Raw genomic sequence first — 18067 nt, 5'->3', positions numbered from 1 at the left:
ACAGTGATATTTCAGAGAATATAAAATGATGGAAGAATAAAACTTAAAAATCCTTTGTTTGCAGGCAAGATGTGAGAGATTAGATCTGCATTTGTTGTGAACAACTGAAAGAACTGTCACAATTGTTTTGAAGAAATAACAAATGTATTTAAAATATGGAATTCTGTAGTATTAGCAATTTTGACAACTTTTGTTGAGAGACAAAACACCCTGTATGTTTGTTCCATGGCTTAGAAATTAAATAATCCCACAATTTCAATTTCCACTAAAATATTTAATTAATATCTTACAGAAATAAATAAGAGCAGTTTTTCTCTAATACAGATAAGTATATTTATATATATGTCCTTTTATTTTTACAAAATTGAAGCATATCAAATTGTTTTCTCTAAAACACAACTCAGAAAGTAATACTAGGAAACAAACTGAAAGAAATACTGAAATAGTCTCATTATTAAATTATAACCATGGGCCTTCTGAACCTTAGCATGACGTTTACTTAGTAAAAGAACATGAGATTTGGAGTCAGGGAACCTGGGCTCCACTGTTTACTTGCTACATGCCATAGGGAAGTTTCTTAATATTTCTGAACCTCAGTTCTCTACCTTTAAAACAGGAATGATATTAATTATATCAACTTCACAGGACTGTTAGGCAAATTAAATACGTAAATGTACAGGAAAGCTCTTTATAATATGCAAAGAGCTACAAAAATATTAGTAGTAGTTCAATTTAATTTCATATAAAAGAATCAATGCATATCTCCCTTCAACTGAAGAATAAGCACCAAAAAATGTGTGTTCTCTTCAGCTGAATTATATCACCCGAAAAACCTAGAGTAAGAAGATGCACCTTAACTAAGCACCAAAGCCTGTTGGACAAATGTAATTCATGGGATATTTCTATTAGTTTTTTGGGTAGCTAAGTAGGAGCTAATGAATGAGTCCTGAGGATCAGTTAAAACTCTGAAGGCTCAAGGAAAAGAAAACAAAACAAGAACATTTGTATTACAACAAATGGCTAGGATACAACGAGCTACTCCTTATTCAGCGATTTCAAAGTCCATTGATTCTTCACAGAAGAAGAAACACTCAGTTATTATCACCTTGCAACTATCTGCTTATATGAACACAGCATTCTCTTGTTCAAAAGATCAAATGCTAGTCCTTAAGGGAAGAACTGGATTTAAATAACAAACTTCAAATTTAGATATTCGTGGCTAAAAAGTCTAGTTACACAAGAACACAAGAAAGAAAGAGAATTCAAAACATCAGTATAATGATGATTAAAAAAAAAACCTTACCATATTTTCCATGTTATAATGATAAGACTTAAAATCATAAAAATTGCCATATTTACAGATACATCAATCTTAAAAATGTATAAAAACTTAACAATAAGAAAAATTAAGAGTAGAGAAAGCAGATAATTTTAAAGTAAACATTAGTACACTTAAAAATTCTATTTGGAATTAACTGGTTACACTGACACTACTTAACACATAATAGAAATATGAAAACTTTTCAATGTTTTGATTTTTAGTAGCAAGATACAGAAAAAAGAAATAACAATTATCTAACATTAACTTATACTATTAAATTAGTATGCATGGAGTCTAAACCTACTCAAATAACTAAGAGTTAATGTAATTCACCACCTACTTAAAACACTACTAACAAGATATTGGTGAATCATGTGCTGCAGACACTAACGGCCCTTCCAAAAATGAGATCTATGTTGGTTGAATATGTCAGGTCATATAAAACTAGACTAGCTCACTTTCTCTCTTACTCCAACTCTTTTTCCAACTGATCTTTTTAAAAAGAAAGTACCCATTACTTCTCTTAATTGTCTTGCCTCATCAGATATACATATTCTTTGGGACAAAAATAAATGTTTTATTAGGAGTGTAAAATTAAAAATCTTTATAGATCTTCTGAAAACAGTATACTGAAGACGATTCAATAAGTACTAGGCCATTGTATAATCAAAAAAAGAAACAAATTCATTCAACTAGTAACAGTGTTTACTGACATCTACTAGAGTTTTAAACTTATAACTTTGCTCTACAGCTACGAAAGTTTATTAATACATTGAAGTCTGTGGACTGAGTCAAGTGTAATTCATTCAAGCTCTTCAGTTTCTTTGGTAAACAGGTCTGCCAGATCAGCCACGGTCAAGACGGAGGCCTCTGAATGCTTCACTGATGAGTTCGTGTGACTGCAGGGTTTTCCAAGCGAGCACAGTCAGAAAGAAACCCTCCAAAATCAGTGATTATATTTGTAATAAAATAAAACTACATACGTAATTGTTCTTAAGTTTTTGTAATTGGGCCATAAGAAAATCACAGAAGAAAACAGGTGATAAGATTATAAAATCATGTCAAAATTAGTGAAGATTTCTGTATATTATTTTCAGGCCTTGTCATAAAAATTTTTTTTCTGCTCAATTAGTAAAACAAAGAATAAAGCCCCCAATAACTGCTATTAAGGCTTTTACCTACCTTACAATGTACCTTCTTACCACCTAAATTCTTTTGTTTTTGTTTTTTTGAGACAGGGTCTTGCTTTGACACCTGGGCTAGAGTATAGCGGTGTGATCATAGCTCACTGCAACCTCAAACTCCTACGCTCAAGTGATCCTCCTGTCTTAGTCTACTGAGTAGCTAGGACTATAGCATGCACCTCCATGCCTGGCTTATTTTTAATTATTTTTAGAGATTGGGTCTCACTATGTTGCCCAGGCTTATCTTGAACTCCTGTCCTCAAGCCACCCTCCTGCTTTAGTCTCCCAAAGTGCTAGGATTATAAGCATGAGCCACCATGCCCGGCCTAATGTTAACTTGTTTCAAGAGAATTTCAATGGCCCTTTTAATTGCTATTTTATTAAAGCAGCTTAAATTAAAAATCACTGAAGTCTGTTACACATGGAAACAAGAATAAAAAGCCTTGATTTTTAAGTAAAAAGCTCTTGTGGTAGCCTCTTTCCTTCCCATAAGCCACCCAGTAGAAGAAAATTTCTGGTTTCAAATTGCTTTTTTGCTATGCAAAGTACCTCTGTGGAAACAGTCCCTTCTAAGGTAATAATCTCTTCCGCGGGTATCTTCCAATCTTACCTATCTCCCAAGGATGTAAAAGGCATTGGTTTGTTTTCAAAATGACTTTAAAGAAAAATTATGGCATAAACGTTAGAAAGTTTTATGATTCTAAAGGTCAAATTTTTACAATTAAGACTGTTTTGGCCTCTCTGCCTTTGGAATTGACACCACAATTACCAGCCATGTTTTAAAGTTATTTCTATTTGCATCTGACTAGTTAGTGTGATGGATAAAGCAGCAATACAAGTTTAGTTTACACATAGCAGGCTAAGGCTTATAAGTCAGGCATAAAGATTTATTTCATTTATAAAGTGATCCAATGTGGCAAAAAAAATGTAAGGTAGTCTAAATATTTTTACATATTATAACCTATTAATAAATTAATTCAACCATAGAACATCTAGGACATTAACGGGGAAACACTGAATAGGCAAAATGTCACACTTTGCTTTTAAAAAGTATTTGTATTTATATCTTCTGTTGTCATCTAAGTGAATAAGTTCCAAACACATACACAAATTCAAATTAACAGGAAAACTTTACATGTCATGAGTTGCTTAAAAAGAAAAAAAAAAGGGGGAAATTTCCCCCCATCTAGTGGTAGCAAATTGTTACTTACCTTTTCTCAGCAGTTTTCAGCATTGCTTGCATTCTTTCTTCTATTGTTGCTTTAATTAAGAATCTGTGTACAATAGTAGGTCTAGAAGGCACACAACAATTTTAAGCTTAAAAACATCTTAAAACTAATTAGTACAAACTGACTTCACATTTTATACTTTCTATTCATCAGTCAGTTGGTGCCCACTTTTGGCAGGTACTAATCAAGGTGTTTTGGGAGATTCAGCAGCGAATAAAACAAACCATTTAATCTTCACAAACTAACATTCTAATGCAGGGAGACAGAAAACAAACAGAGAAAGAAATAAGATAATTTCAGGTACAATGTCATGAGGAGGCTTACAAAGGAGTTGAAACAGAGTGATGGGAATGAGGTCAGTAGGAGGAGGTGCAGGACACCAAAAGAAAGAACAGCACATGTGTGCATAGTCCCTGGGCAAAGAACACACTTGGAACAAGATTAAAATATTCAAGGGGTCAAAAGAAGGCTAGCATGGTAGAAGCATACTGTAAATGAGAGAGCGCGGTGGAAATGAAGTTTAGAGATCATGAAGGGGCCAGATCACGTAGGGTCTTGTAGGACATGACCAGGAATTTGGATTTCATTGTGGTTATAATGGGAAACCCTCATAGTTTTATGCATGATTTGACTTATACTTGATTACACTTTAGAAATCTCTTTGGTTGCTGTAAGGAGGATATAGTGTCTGATGGCAAGAGTGGAGCCAGACTATACAGAGAAGCCAGGTTCTGTAGTCATCCAGGTAAGAGAAGTGAATTGTACTATAGTCGTATCAGTGGAGACTATAAGTAGTTGAGTAGATTTGGAATATCTTTTGGTAGTAGAGCTGACAAGACTTAAATGATGATTTGGATGTGAGATGTCAAACGAGAAATATGGAAAAGCCCTAGACTTCTGATCTGAGCAACTATAGGTGACAGTGCCACACTGTAAAATAGGGAAGGCTTGGGGCATGGGAGTGCAATAGGAATACAGTTTTGTTTTGTCCACGTAAACCTATTAGACACCCATTAGACAGGTATCTAAGGGGGGCACAGAGTCCACAGATATATGTATAAAGACAGAACTGGATATGAACCTGGGACAAAAGCTATAAGGGAATGTCTGGGCCCAAGGGATAAACATTTCAGAGTCATCCATGTACGAATGCTAGTTAAAGCCCTGATATCGGATGAACTCACCTAGGGAGTGCAGATAGATGGAGAAAAACAACTCTCAGACCACTGGCAAGAAGCAGGTCATTAATAATGTTATAAGCCTCATTTCAGTCATATGGTAGGGAGGAAAAAAAAGACAATCAGAAAGGATGAGAGCGAATGGGAGATAAGTACGTGGAGGTAGAATGTAGGGAAGTGTTTGTTTTTTATTTTTATTTTATTTTATTTTTTTTTTTTTTGAGACAGAGTCTCGCTTTGTTGCCCAGGCTAGTGTGAGTGCCGTGACGTCAGCCTAGCTCACAGCAACCTCAAACTCCTGGGCTCGAGCGATCCTTCTGCCTCAGCCTCCCGAGTAGCTGGGACTACAGGCATGCGCCACCATGCCCGGCTAATTTTTTATATATATATCAGTTGGCCAATTAATTTCTTTCTATTTATAGTAGAGACGGGGTCTCGCTCTTGCTCAGGCTGGTTTCGAACTCCTGACCTCGAGCAATCCGCCCGCCTCGGCCTCCCAGAGAGCTAGGATTACAGGCGTGAGCCACCGCGCCCGGCTTGTTTTTTATTTTTAAAGATGGACAATATTAAAACACATCTATGTGGTGATGTATTACAGGTTGAGCATCTGAAATCCAAAAACCCAAAATCTGAAATGCTCCAAACTCTGAAACTTTTGAGTACCAATATGATGCCACATGTGGAAAATTCCATACCTGACCTCATGTGATGGGTTGTAGTCAAAACTTTGTTTCATGCACAAAATTATTAAAATTATTTAATAAAGTTATCTTCAGTTATATGTATATGATATATATGAAACATGAATGAATGAATTTTATGAAAAATTTCATTAAAAGTGAATTTCATGTTTAGACTTGGGTCTCATCCCCAAGATATCTCATTATGTATTACAAATATTCAAAAATCTGAAAAAAGCCAAAATCTGACTTGGGACTTTTAGTTCCAAGCATTTCAGTTAAGGGATATTCAACCCGTACAAAAGGAGTCACTGAGAGCATGAGAAGGGATGGCATCCAGGGCAAATGGAATGGCTGGCTTTTGAAAGAAAAGGGATACTTCTGCTGCTGTAATAAAAGGGAAGGAATATACAGTACCTTCCTGCCTATTACTATAGATGACATAGCTATGCTCCTACCTAAAACAATCCCTCTGCTTCAGTCTTATTAATAGATCCCATATCCTTTCGCCTATTCAAGAACACTGTCCCAGCATTCTCCTCCCACTCTAGCCTCACTAGTTTTTTCTGTCTCTAATGAATCATATCATTTTCTTAATTCTCCCATGTGAAAGGAAAAAAAAAATCCTTTCTTGATTTCATTCTCTTCCTTTCTCTGCAGCAACTCTTCAAATACTAGTCCTTCCAGCTACACAGAAGCAGCAGTGTGTTGTGGTTAAAGCATGGACTGTGGTGGCAGAATGGCTATGTCTGAAACTTGCCACCACTTTTACTAGCTGTGTGACTGTTGACAAGCCATGTACACTGCTGCCATCATGGTCAGGTCTCACCAGGACAATTGCAATGGCCTCCACGGCTCTCTGTTTCTACTCTCCTTTGGTCCCCTTCACCCACTCCCACCCCAACACAGCACTCAATGATTCTTTCAAAACTTAAGTAAGATCATGCCACGCCTCTCCTCAAAGCCTTCCAATGTCTCTGTCTCCCAGAGAGTAAATGCAACATCCTTACAGTGGCCTCCTGGGCCCAATGTAATCCCCTTTCCACCAAACCCTCCCACTTCATCTCCTGCTTCTTTCCTCTTGGCTCACTCTACTCTAGTAACCCGTACTCCTTGCTACTGCCCAAACATACCATACCCCTGACTTGGGGCCTTTGCACCAAATATACTGTCTACTTGAACACTCCTTCCCAAGATATCTGCATGACTAACTTCCCTACCTCTTTCAAGTCTCTGCTCAGATGTTACCTGCTCAATAAGGCCGTCCATGTCTTTCTGCCCAGCCACCGGCTCTCACAATCTTCCTCCACCTGCTCTACTTTTCCATCTCCTAACATAGTCTATATTTTACTTACTATGTTTGCTGTTTACCATCTGTCTCCCTACCTTACAAGGGATGCCCCCTTACAACTAGAATTAAGCTCCATGAGGATCTCCAGTATCTAGAACAGTGCCTGACACAGAGAGAATACTTGATAAAGACCTAATGAATGAAGTATGTGGGTACTGATACAGGCAGAGTGTTTAAGTTGATGATGGAAAGATGAGGTGCTTCTAATCTGACTGTATTCGTTTCCCCGTATGAGACAATATTTATCATGAGGCAATATTCCCTGTATGAGGAAATATTTCATCAATACGGAGAAGGCAGATAGAGAACACTTAAGATAGTCTCTTCGGAGAGTAGAAAAATCGATTACTAGGGAAGTATATTAAGATTGTTGGGTAGTTTTGAACAGCCTTTTACTTGTTGCTTTAAACCTGAGATGAGTCCAGTCTATGCTTTAGAAAAACACTGATAGGACAAGAAACTAATGTTTAAAAACACAGAACAAAACCAACAAAAAACAAATAAGATGTAACTACATTTTAAAAGACGCTTGGTGGTACTTTAGAATGAGCCAGCATTTATTTCAGTTATGCTATTTTGCCCTATTATGTTAAGGGTTTGTTTAACGTATCTATTCCTTGCTTAAAATTAAAACTCTTTATTTGCTCTACCAGGAACTTCTTACAGAGCAGGCCATGTTTCTGAGTATGACATGAAAGACCTCATCTCCTGCTACTCCTTTCTCATATTGATACTCCAGCAATTCCAAACTCCTTACAGACCCTAGAAATATGTTGTTTACCACTACTGTGCTTTTGTATATACAACTCTCTTTGGCTGTATGAATAACCTTTTCTAGCCCAACTTTGAAATAATTATTCCTTCAAGACTCACATAATAAAGTCTTCCTTGACTCTCTAAGACACAATGATCACTGCCTTTATTGTTAGCCCAGTACTTCTATTATTAAACTTTTACACATTCTACTGTAATACTTTAAATCATCTGTTTCCTGTACTACACAGTGACCTCCTTGGGGGAAAAGATTATCTTATTCACTTTGAATCGTCAATATTTAGCATAAATACCTGACATACAGTGGGTACTCAACATATAAATATTGATTTAATGAGAGTTTAGTGTGGATGTGTGTCTTTTTAAAAAAACATTCAAGGCATCTAACATCCAGGAGGTAATACATCTAGGAGCCTTAAAAAGATAATCATCCATTCTGATATTTGAATAAAGGTAATACATACCACATTATTTTCACTATTAGGTTTGCTTTGGGCCTTAAATAAAATCTAGTTCTTTCTTAGAGCTGACCTGAGGGATGTCTTTTCCTAAGGGAAAGAATTTAAAAACGAGCCATTTTCAGTCATGTATGAGGTATGTCTTCTTTTAAACACAGGCCTATTTCAGACAATCAAAAATCCATTCTTCTCAAAGTCATGATGGATGCCTTCAACTTTGCAGCTGTCTTAAATATTTCTAACAAGCCTTTTTGATGAATTAATCAGGTTTTTGTGGGAAAGAAGACAAAAATTTGGGAAAATTTGGAGGTCTGCTGCTTGGAGGAGGAAGGGTTGGAAATCTCATGCCTTTTGGTCATATAATAATGCTTAAAAATTTAATAAATAAGGCAGTAATTAAAAACAAATAGGCTATGATGAACATAAATGAAGAGTTTAGGTGCTGACTTGGTTTCTTAGAAAACTGAAGCAATTGTGACTGATGCTAATTTTAGTCCTTACTTTGTCTGTCCAATTCGGTGCACCCTCCCTATGGCCTGAAGCTCATGGGCAGGGTTCAATATGGGCTCCACCAAGAGAACATGAGTTGCTTCAATGATAGTTAATCCATTAGAACCTGTGTGCAGGGGCAGCAGCAAAATATTGATTTGGGGATCACGTTTAAATGCTGAAAGGTTCTCCTAAAAAAGAAAGGTACATTTTAATTTTAGCTGGATCAGTTAAAATAAGAGCAGTATGTTATAGCCCACTAAAAAGCGGTCTAATGGTATCCATTAGGTCTTTGTGAAATGTAACTACTAAAGAAAATTAAATGCAAAATTACCAATTTTAGACAATGTAAACTTGTTGCTTGACTTTAATTATGAGGAAAAGTATCACATAAGCTCTCTTATTCTTTATAATATATAGTGCAATGACATCACAAGATAGATACATGCAGTATATGCAATTTAAACTATATAAGCTTAGAGGACAGAGAGAAAGAAAAAGATGTGCTAGAGTTCATGTGAGATAAGAGACATGAATCTGCTAAATTTTCATTTGGTCTTTGTGTGTGTGTTAGGGTGTGTACCTGTCACTGTGCTCAGAGTGATGTAAGGACAATTTTGACCATATGCAATTTTGCCTGACACAATGTCTTTAGAACCTATTCCCTGGGGCACCAGGCCCCTATTCATTCAAAAGGTATATCATAGTCAACCTTTTCCTATATTAAAACAAAAAGACCCCAAGTCAGAAGATCTATAAAAAAAAAAAGATGGTCTTGTTATGGCTATAACTGAATAGACCAAAACACCTATGGTTTCTCTACTTTGCTTTTAAATGTTAATTTTATAACTCATCAAGATATCAAACCCTGTTTATGTGGCTTATATGACACAAGACAAGAAATGTAAGTAAGCTACTTAATAGCAGTTTCATTTTGCAACTGACTCTACTACAAAAAAACAGGAGTAAAATCTTGACATACCTGAAATGTCTTAACACGACTGATCTGTGCAAATTCCATGTTGTTGTCAGTGAGAGCTTTTGAAATAATGTCTAATACATCTTGCCACTAGAACACATAAAACAATAAGAAAACCAATATTTGCACATAGCTTTTATCTAAAGAGGAATTGAAAAGGGACCAAATCAAATTAAATTTTATAAGGTTAATTAAATAAAAACAAAAACAAAACCCTTAAATGCAGTACTATCAATATTATTTAGTTCTATCTTTAAACAGTAGTGGTATATATTTTTATTTTTTGCATCAAATGCTGGGTCAAAAATAGGGTAAAAAACATTAATATTTTTGAAAATTGAATTAAAATAAACCAATATTAGAAAAGAAATAATGCAATGTGTATTGGATGTGGTTACTTATCTTCCAAAAATGAAAACTAAAAATTTTTATTTAACCTTTTATTTAGTAAATTAATTTTCTTTTTCTTAAACACCATATTCAGTTTTGAGATGAGGCTTTCAGGGTTAGTGATTTTAATTTTTAAAACATTAAATTATTAAATTTATTATTAAATAAAATATTAAAATCATAATATAATAGTAATTCTAAATCTTAATTATATTATGGTAAATATTAAAAATACATTCTTAGATATAAGCTGATTAGAGACAGGAAGTCAGTCCAAGTTAATACTGAGGATCAAAATGTTGATTTTACCGTTGAGAAAACGAGAGCTTTCGCCCCTGGATCTCTAAGCTGTATTTTCATCAGAGTTCTGACCACAGCTTCCACTTTTGTAGAATGGCTGCCCTTTTAACAAAAAGGAAAAAAAAAAACCACATCACTACCAAATAAAATACAGTTAACAATGGAAAGGAAAAGCAATGTAAAACACTTTTTATTATCAAAACTGTATGCGCATCAAAACAAATTATCAGGTGCATATGTGTTTACTCTTTTTAATTTTGTGCTTGCTGGAGATTTTCTTTAGCCTCAAATCTTAGAAATTATGAAATTTACACCCAGAGAGATCTGAATATAAAAGCACATCAGAAAGTCATAAAATGATACAACTCTGAAGATAAGATTTTTTTAGTTAGGTAGCCAGGTTTTATAGTTAAAAATTTTTGTTACATTAGCCTAGCAGAATTTATATGTTAAAACACTCTTCACTTACTTCAGATATTCTGGCATTAGAAAGGTTAAGCTACAATGAATCAAAACTCCAATGTAAGCTAACAGTGAAGGATCCAACCAATAGAATACTTTCTTGCAATGCCATTACCCAGGACAAGGCTAAACACTTAAAAGAATGTTTTATTGCATCTTTCATAATCATTTCTATCAGGAGAGGATGAAAACGAGAAAATGATAAAAAATGGAAAAATAAGAAAATGAGGAAAATAGAGTATTTTTGTAGCCCTCAATGAGAAGTTTTCTCCTGGAGTATTACTTTGGGAGATGGTATGACATAGAAATTAAGGGCATGGGAAAAATCTAAATTCAACACCCAATTCTGCAACTCACTAGCTATATAGGTTCTAAGCTTTCTAACTCTTCGTTTCCTCATCTGTCAAACAGGGATGATAATTTTATTAATTTCCAAAGGTGGAATATTGCAGTGACTCTGCTTGTATTTACAGCTTTGGGTACATGTGCAAATATATTTATTGGATGGGTATGAAGTAGAATTGGTTTATTAATTTCCAAAGGTGGAATATTGCAGTGACTCTGCTTGTATTTACAGCTTTAGGTACATGTGCAAATATATTTGTTGGATTGGCATGAAGTAGAATTGGTTAGAACTTATTAGATATTTGGGTTTTAGTAGATTTCTCACCAAACTGTTCTAAAAATGCCACAACTTTTACCTATCATGTGTGTTTATTACTTTGCACACTTGCTAAAGTTTATTATTATTTTTTTGACAATCTGATAGGTAATATGAGGAATCAAATTTACATTTAGTCTGCAATTCCCTGAGAGTGAGTTTGAACATTAGTTGTTAGTCATTTAGAGTTTTTCCTCTGTGAAATGTCTATTCTATGCTTTGCTAATTTTAAAAAATTGGGATATCCTTTTTTACTGATTTGTAGGACCTCTTTATATATACTGTAGATGTTAAACTTAGGTTGTAAATATTTTCCTATCTCTGTCCATAGTTCACATTTAATTCTGTTAAATGCAATAATGTAAGTAAGCATGCTATATTAATATATTACATAGTTACATTAACTCACAAGTGCTTGATGAATGATATATATCTCGATTTAATTATGTATCCTTTGACTTTACTATTTTATTATTTTTGTGTTTGACATTTAAGTTAGTTTATATAAGTGATTTTATTTGAAGAATAGCATTTTCCTCAATTAGTTGTCCTGATTTGGTTCTATTTAATATATAATTTCATGATATTATGTTGAGTATCCTACATTTCTGTCTTCCATCAGTTAATATGTTGTTTGAAAACAAGAATCAAATGGCATTTACCTTTGCATCACCTACAACCTTAATTATGGTCCTTTGTAAATAGTATGCAAGCTATTTAATGCAAAAAAAATTAATATTTATACTTAGGCTTTTCAATTGAAAACATGCTAAGTAAAATAAATGAATAAACTAAAAATAAAGAGGAGTCAGGATATGATTTACAACTCCCAACATATTTTCATTCATCCAAAATGATCAACAACAGGCAAATCAAATCTTGCGATTAATCTCTAGCTTTCCCACTTACAAAAGCTAGAGAGACTCTGACAAGAGCAGTTGTGAACAAAAAGGGGATTTGACCTAACACAAAGCAGGCTCCAAAGGGGATTTTGTGTTAGGTATTGTGTAATGAGATCATTGGAACTGGTATTAAAATAAGCCAACAACCGGATGGTGGTACCACTTCATTCAGGATTATCAACACTGTTATTTTTCACCTATCAGCAGCTTTAGGAAAGATTAATAAGGTCAGCAAACCTTATGGGCCTTTATTTCCAATCTTTAGGATCACTGATTCCTACCATATTAGGCCCTTATTCATAAACTTTTTTCTTTCTCCCCTGGTTGTGGTTCTTCATTTCCAAATAAAAAGCAGAAGTACAAAAACAATACTGAAAAAACCATGGTTGTTCTAAGAGTAAACCAATCAATAAACAGATAGGGCAGACTTTCTTCTGCATTTTTCCCCATTTTCACTCAAGTCCCTCCTCCAACATTTCATGTAAGTTCACCTTTGATTATTCAAATCATTTTATTTAACAAAAACTTACTGTGCACCAAAGTGACAAGAACTACATTAGGATGAATGATATCAGCAAGAAAGTGGAATAGGAGGTCCCTTGCTTGTATCTTCTCATAGCAACAACTTTGCAGCCATCCATACACAAAAGTGTCTTTGTGGAAGCTTTTGAATTCAGGCAGGAGTCTGCTAAACTGTGGTGGAACTCATGACCTTTGCTTTTATAGGGCAGACCTGGGACTAGGTGACAGACTCACTGACCATGGTCCTGGCTCCAGACCCAGAAATGGCCTTGCTCACCTGCAGGTTTTCTATAGCCCTGTTTGGCCTTGATCTTGCTATTGAAACTAGTTTGTAAAGACTGAAAGAGGTGTTTGCTCCTTCAATTATCATTTGAATTAATTTAGTAATCTTTTAAAAATACTGTAAGAATGTCTTATAACTAGAATTTTTTAATATTTTATCTGAAAAACAATCACTTTAAAGAAGACAAATTTATAAAACTTATCTTTTTCCCCTCCTCCCCTATAAAGAAAACCATGTTTTCTAATCAGTAATATGAACTGGGATTATATTTAGTGATAGGTAATAGATTTTCTTCAGGTTTCCTTAGTGGTTTATAATTTGCAAATAAATTAAGTATTCCTATTATTGTTTGGTATAGGGGAAGTCATTCCCTATTTTGGTATTATTTTTCATTACTTTTGGACTTTTCTTTTTAAAACAGAAGTAATGCCTTCACTGTGCCTGTGTTGTCCATAGTAGGTTCAGCTGAATAAGATCAGTTAACATTGTTTTATTTCTGTCTGCACCTGTTCACCATGCTAAAAATCTATGCTGGTAATGACAGACGTAATTTAGTATGGTTATGAAGCTTATATGATTGGTACTACTAAGTAGGACTACTTTTCAAGCATATGCCTGGGGTTAAGTACTGGGTTCTTTGAGCATTTGCATTTTACTTGAATAAAGCTCAATGGAAATTCTACGTAGGCAGTGGGAAATCTTACAAGTGTACTAGGCCATAAAAATATTATCCTGTCCTTACATTGCATAATTTTACTTCAAACAGATAAGTTAGCAATTGCAAAAATGTTAAAAATTTTATTTGGATCCAAAGGTTCTTGGGAATATTATACATAAATGCTATTCAATTACTATCCATCTATACATCCAAATACTGAGAGCCTGCCTATGCTAGGCATTGTTCTAAATGCTTGGGATACAATAGTGAATAAAACAAAGTCCCTACATTATCAACAATGTCCACTCTATATTTTAATGGAGTTATGTTCTACAAAGGATTAAGTTTTTCATAAAGACAATTTCATAAAGATAATTTATACTCTATGTCTTAGAAGTCTCTATTGTGGTTCAATTTATTGTAAGCTATGGCTAACTTTAATAGGTGACTAATAGTTCAGAATTTTAAGTGTTAACTTGGCCAGTGAAAAGAAATTTAGCGGTTTTTGTGTAATTATAGTCACAACATATTGTAACAAAAACATATACTTCCATTCTAAATTTATCAGTTAATATTCATGTATGTTATATAAAACACGTTAGATCTTAAAGAAGACTATTTAGATGAATATATTTAAATATAATCACTTGTGGATTATATTTGCCAAATTATTTTATGCCTACTTTAAACCAGCCAGAATTATAATCAGTGTTTTTCTACCCAGATGTTTATTTTTTTTATTTTTTTATTTTTTTTTTTGAGACAGAGTCTCACTTTGTTGTCCAGGCTAGAGTGAGTGCCGTGGCATTAGCCTAGCTCACAGCAACCTCAATCTCCTGGGCTTCAGTGATCCTTCTGCCTCAGCCTCCCGAGTAGCTGGGACTACAGGCATGTGCCACCATGCCCGGCTAATTTTTTTATATATATATCAGTTGGCCAATTAATTTCTTTCTATTTATAGTAGAGACGGGGTCTCGCTCTTGCTCAGGCTGGTTTTGAACTCCTGACCTTGAGCAATCCACCCGCCTCGGCCTCCCAAGAGCTAGGATTACAGGCGTGAGCCACAGCGCCCGGCCTCAGATGTTTATTTTAATTATATTTTAAAAATATAAGACAGGGCTGGGCACAGTGGCTCACGCCTGTAATACTAGCACTCAGAGAAGCTAAGGCAGGAAGATTGCTTGAGGTCAGGAGTTTGAGACCAGCCTGAGCAAGAGCAAGAGCAAGAGCCTGTCTCTACTAAAAATAGAAAAAAAATTAGCTGAGTGTGGTGGCATGCACCTATAGACCCAGCTACTCAGAAGGTTGAGACAGGAGGATTACTTGAGCTCAGGAGTTTGAGGTTGCAGTGAGTTACAATGATGCCACTGCACTCTACTAAGGGTGACAGAGTGAGACTTTGTCTCAAAGAAAAAAAAAAGTACGACACAGATGTCACAAGTTACCTTTGAATCAACTGAAAACAAAAACAAAAAAGAAAAACAAAGAAAAAACAGGATCCTATACATCGCAGAATTCTACACATACTATAGCTAGGCTTCTCTCAGAGTTTGAGCGTAGAGATCCAATATTTTTTTCTTTACAAAGGACTGAGACATCTCTACTATCAATAGATTTGCTGGTTAAAAATGTAGATTCCTAGACCACATCTCTACTATCAGTAGATCTGCTGGTTAAAAATGTAGATTCCTGGACCACATCCCAGGTCCAATGAGCCAAAATTTATGGGGGTGGCTGGGACCTGAAAAAAAAATCTTTTTAAAAAACAGGCACTCAAAAGTTTGAGAAGATGAAGCAATTGTACATGTGTATAGGGGAAGTTCGATGGGAAGGGTACTATATTGCTGTGGCTGTATATATGTAGTATATTTTCTCCTGGACAGAAACTTCTTATAAGAATCTTGTCTACTATAGGATCAGGGTTTCCACTGGCAAAAATGTTTTGTATGAAACCTTGCCAAACATAGGACACAGGGAACATGCCACGTGGAGCATATGTTCTGCCAAAAGGCCTACTTCACCATCCAAAATGCCTGGCAGTTGTCAGAACTTGCAAGGGGAATTTTGTTTACTTTGTGAGATGCCCAGTAGGTTCCAAAGGTCATTTAGGAATACTGTCACACTGTTGCTAGGGAAGACCTGATCATTAACTTAAGTGAGTGTATCCGCCAAACAGAACATTCATGATCCCAATATTCCTTTTATTTCTATGGTCAAACAACAGGATTCTTCACATCGTGAAATCTCTTATTTCCAAAAAGTACCACTTGCAAAAAATGTCTAATATTATTTAATACCAGTTTTATGTTATCCAAATATCTTTAATCTGCAGACCAGCTATATGATTAAGTACTATGCATGATATCGTATTATATTGTTTGCTATCTTCAAGATTCTTAACATAAATACAATCAAATATCCATTTCAGATAATACAAAAACTTCAATGAAATAAAAAATTACTTATCAGTATTGTTTATTAAAGATCAGCCATTTGATAATCAACAATGATAAAAAGGAAAAAAAACCTGGGTTTAGAAGTAGTTTAAACTAAATGTTCTAAAATTTGAAAATGAAGTCTTAATTATTCACATAGAACCATCTTTATTTATATAAGATCACTTCCTCAAGTCCCAGATAGGTAATATGACTCTTTAATGTGGAAATTTCAGAAAGTCAGAAGAGTGAGGTAAAGTATGAGAATATAATAAGCAGATGCTTAAAGGAGAAAGTGACAGATAGTAGGGCAGATATGTGACAGAAGCCAGAAAAGAGGACAGAGAGCAGAAGGCAGATGTGGCAGACACAAATGGTGACAGAAAAGGCAGTGAAGAGCAAATGTAAAAGTGGCATGAAGCAATGTGAGGACATGGAGGAGCTATAAAACTTGCTTGTAAAATAGGTACAATATTCATTCATGGGTTCAATATAAAGGAAATGCAAGTATACATGCATCTATCATAAGAAGAAAATTATTAGCATTAGTAAATTCTAGAATTTTATGTTTTATAAGATGATTCAATTAATTCATGTGTTCATTAACACCCAGGAAGAAGTGAGAGTATAATAAACAGTATTTATACTCTGATATCCCCGCGTCCCAACAGGACAGCAAATGGAACTGTACTGATCTCTACCCTGGGTGTCCAGGAGAGCTGCCATAAAATGAACAGGTGTTTGGGTGTGATGGGCTCAATGACTCAGTTTCAGAGAGGCTGTGTTTACTGGTAGCTACAGTAATCACTTCCTCAACCTCCCTGCAGGAAGCCTGACACAGCAGTCCTTTCTTACACTGTTCCTTGTACTGTGATAAATGCTTTCATCTAAGGGTGAACCACTCTTCTTAGCCATAAATGCCATCTATGGCCCTTGGGATGACTGTGGCCAGAGGAAGAGAGAGAAGAAAAAGAAAAAAGGCCTAAGAAAGACTATCTTTATGGGAAGGAAAGGAGAGAAAAACTATAGGAGTGTGAAGAACAGAGGAAGGAGGGACTGGGAAGGAGAGCAGTTCTTTGTGTGGTGAGCAGGATAAAGTATAACCACCAAATGCCTCAGAGCTGCCCTAAAGGTCACCTCTTCATTCAGCAACTCTTTTGGCATTTGCTTTAAAAATACAGTTTTCCCTCCGTATCCACAAGGGACTGGTTTTGGGGATACTGTGGATACCAAAATCTGAGGATGCTCTAGTCAATTGTATTAACATAAAATGGCATAATATTTGCATATAACCTACACATATCCTTCTGTATACTTTAAATCATCTCTAGATTACTCATAATACCTAATACAATGCCTACACATCACTTAATTCTCCTGGATTTAACAGCATACTCAGCATTCCCCAAATTCAAGTTTTGCTTTTTGGAACTTTGTGGAATTTTTTCTTTTTCCAAATATTTTCAACCCATAGTTGGTTGAATCCATGGCACAGAGGGTGGAGTGTATACATTTATCCAGGGGATTCAAAGGTAGGGAACAGGACTAGATGATCCTGAGGTAATGATCCCCATATCACTTATCTATGCCCATTCTGTTATTCCCATACCATTCTGCAGTTCCCTCCTGCTTGTTCACCCTCTCACTTTTTTCTTCCACTCCTGAACCCTTTGCTGGTACCCCATGGAACTCATATTTTATGATCAAGAAACTCACATGTTCCAACTCTTGTGGAAATACTACTCTTCAACTTCTTTGCTTTAATTATTATAGAACCTGGCTATTCTTTGAGCATATGGAATGGAGGATGT

At 35.2% G+C, this 18067-nt stretch overlaps 1 protein-coding gene across 2 annotated transcripts in view; it reads right to left on the bottom strand.

The window, feature by feature from the left end:
* Positions 1-259: 259 nt before the first annotated feature.
* SHPRH (SNF2 histone linker PHD RING helicase) overlaps positions 260-18067 on the bottom strand; it is an 82175-nt gene continuing 64367 nt past the window's right edge. For both annotated transcript variants that reach the window (XM_076002889.1, XM_076002888.1), the window contains 5 exons: positions 10343-10435; positions 9647-9733; positions 8677-8855; positions 3717-3797; positions 260-2220 (listed from right to left, as the gene is read on the bottom strand). In XM_076002889.1, coding sequence (XP_075859004.1) covers positions 2124-2220; positions 3717-3797; positions 8677-8855; positions 9647-9733; positions 10343-10435 — 537 coding nt within the window. In that variant the 3' untranslated portion in view covers positions 260-2123. The remainder of the gene's footprint in view (positions 2221-3716; positions 3798-8676; positions 8856-9646; positions 9734-10342; positions 10436-18067) is intronic.

This window comes from Microcebus murinus, chromosome 5, assembly GCF_040939455.1.
Source record: "Microcebus murinus isolate Inina chromosome 5, M.murinus_Inina_mat1.0, whole genome shotgun sequence".
Lineage (NCBI taxonomy): Eukaryota > Metazoa > Chordata > Mammalia > Primates > Cheirogaleidae > Microcebus > Microcebus murinus.
This window is presented reverse-complemented; position numbering and strand designations above follow the sequence as displayed.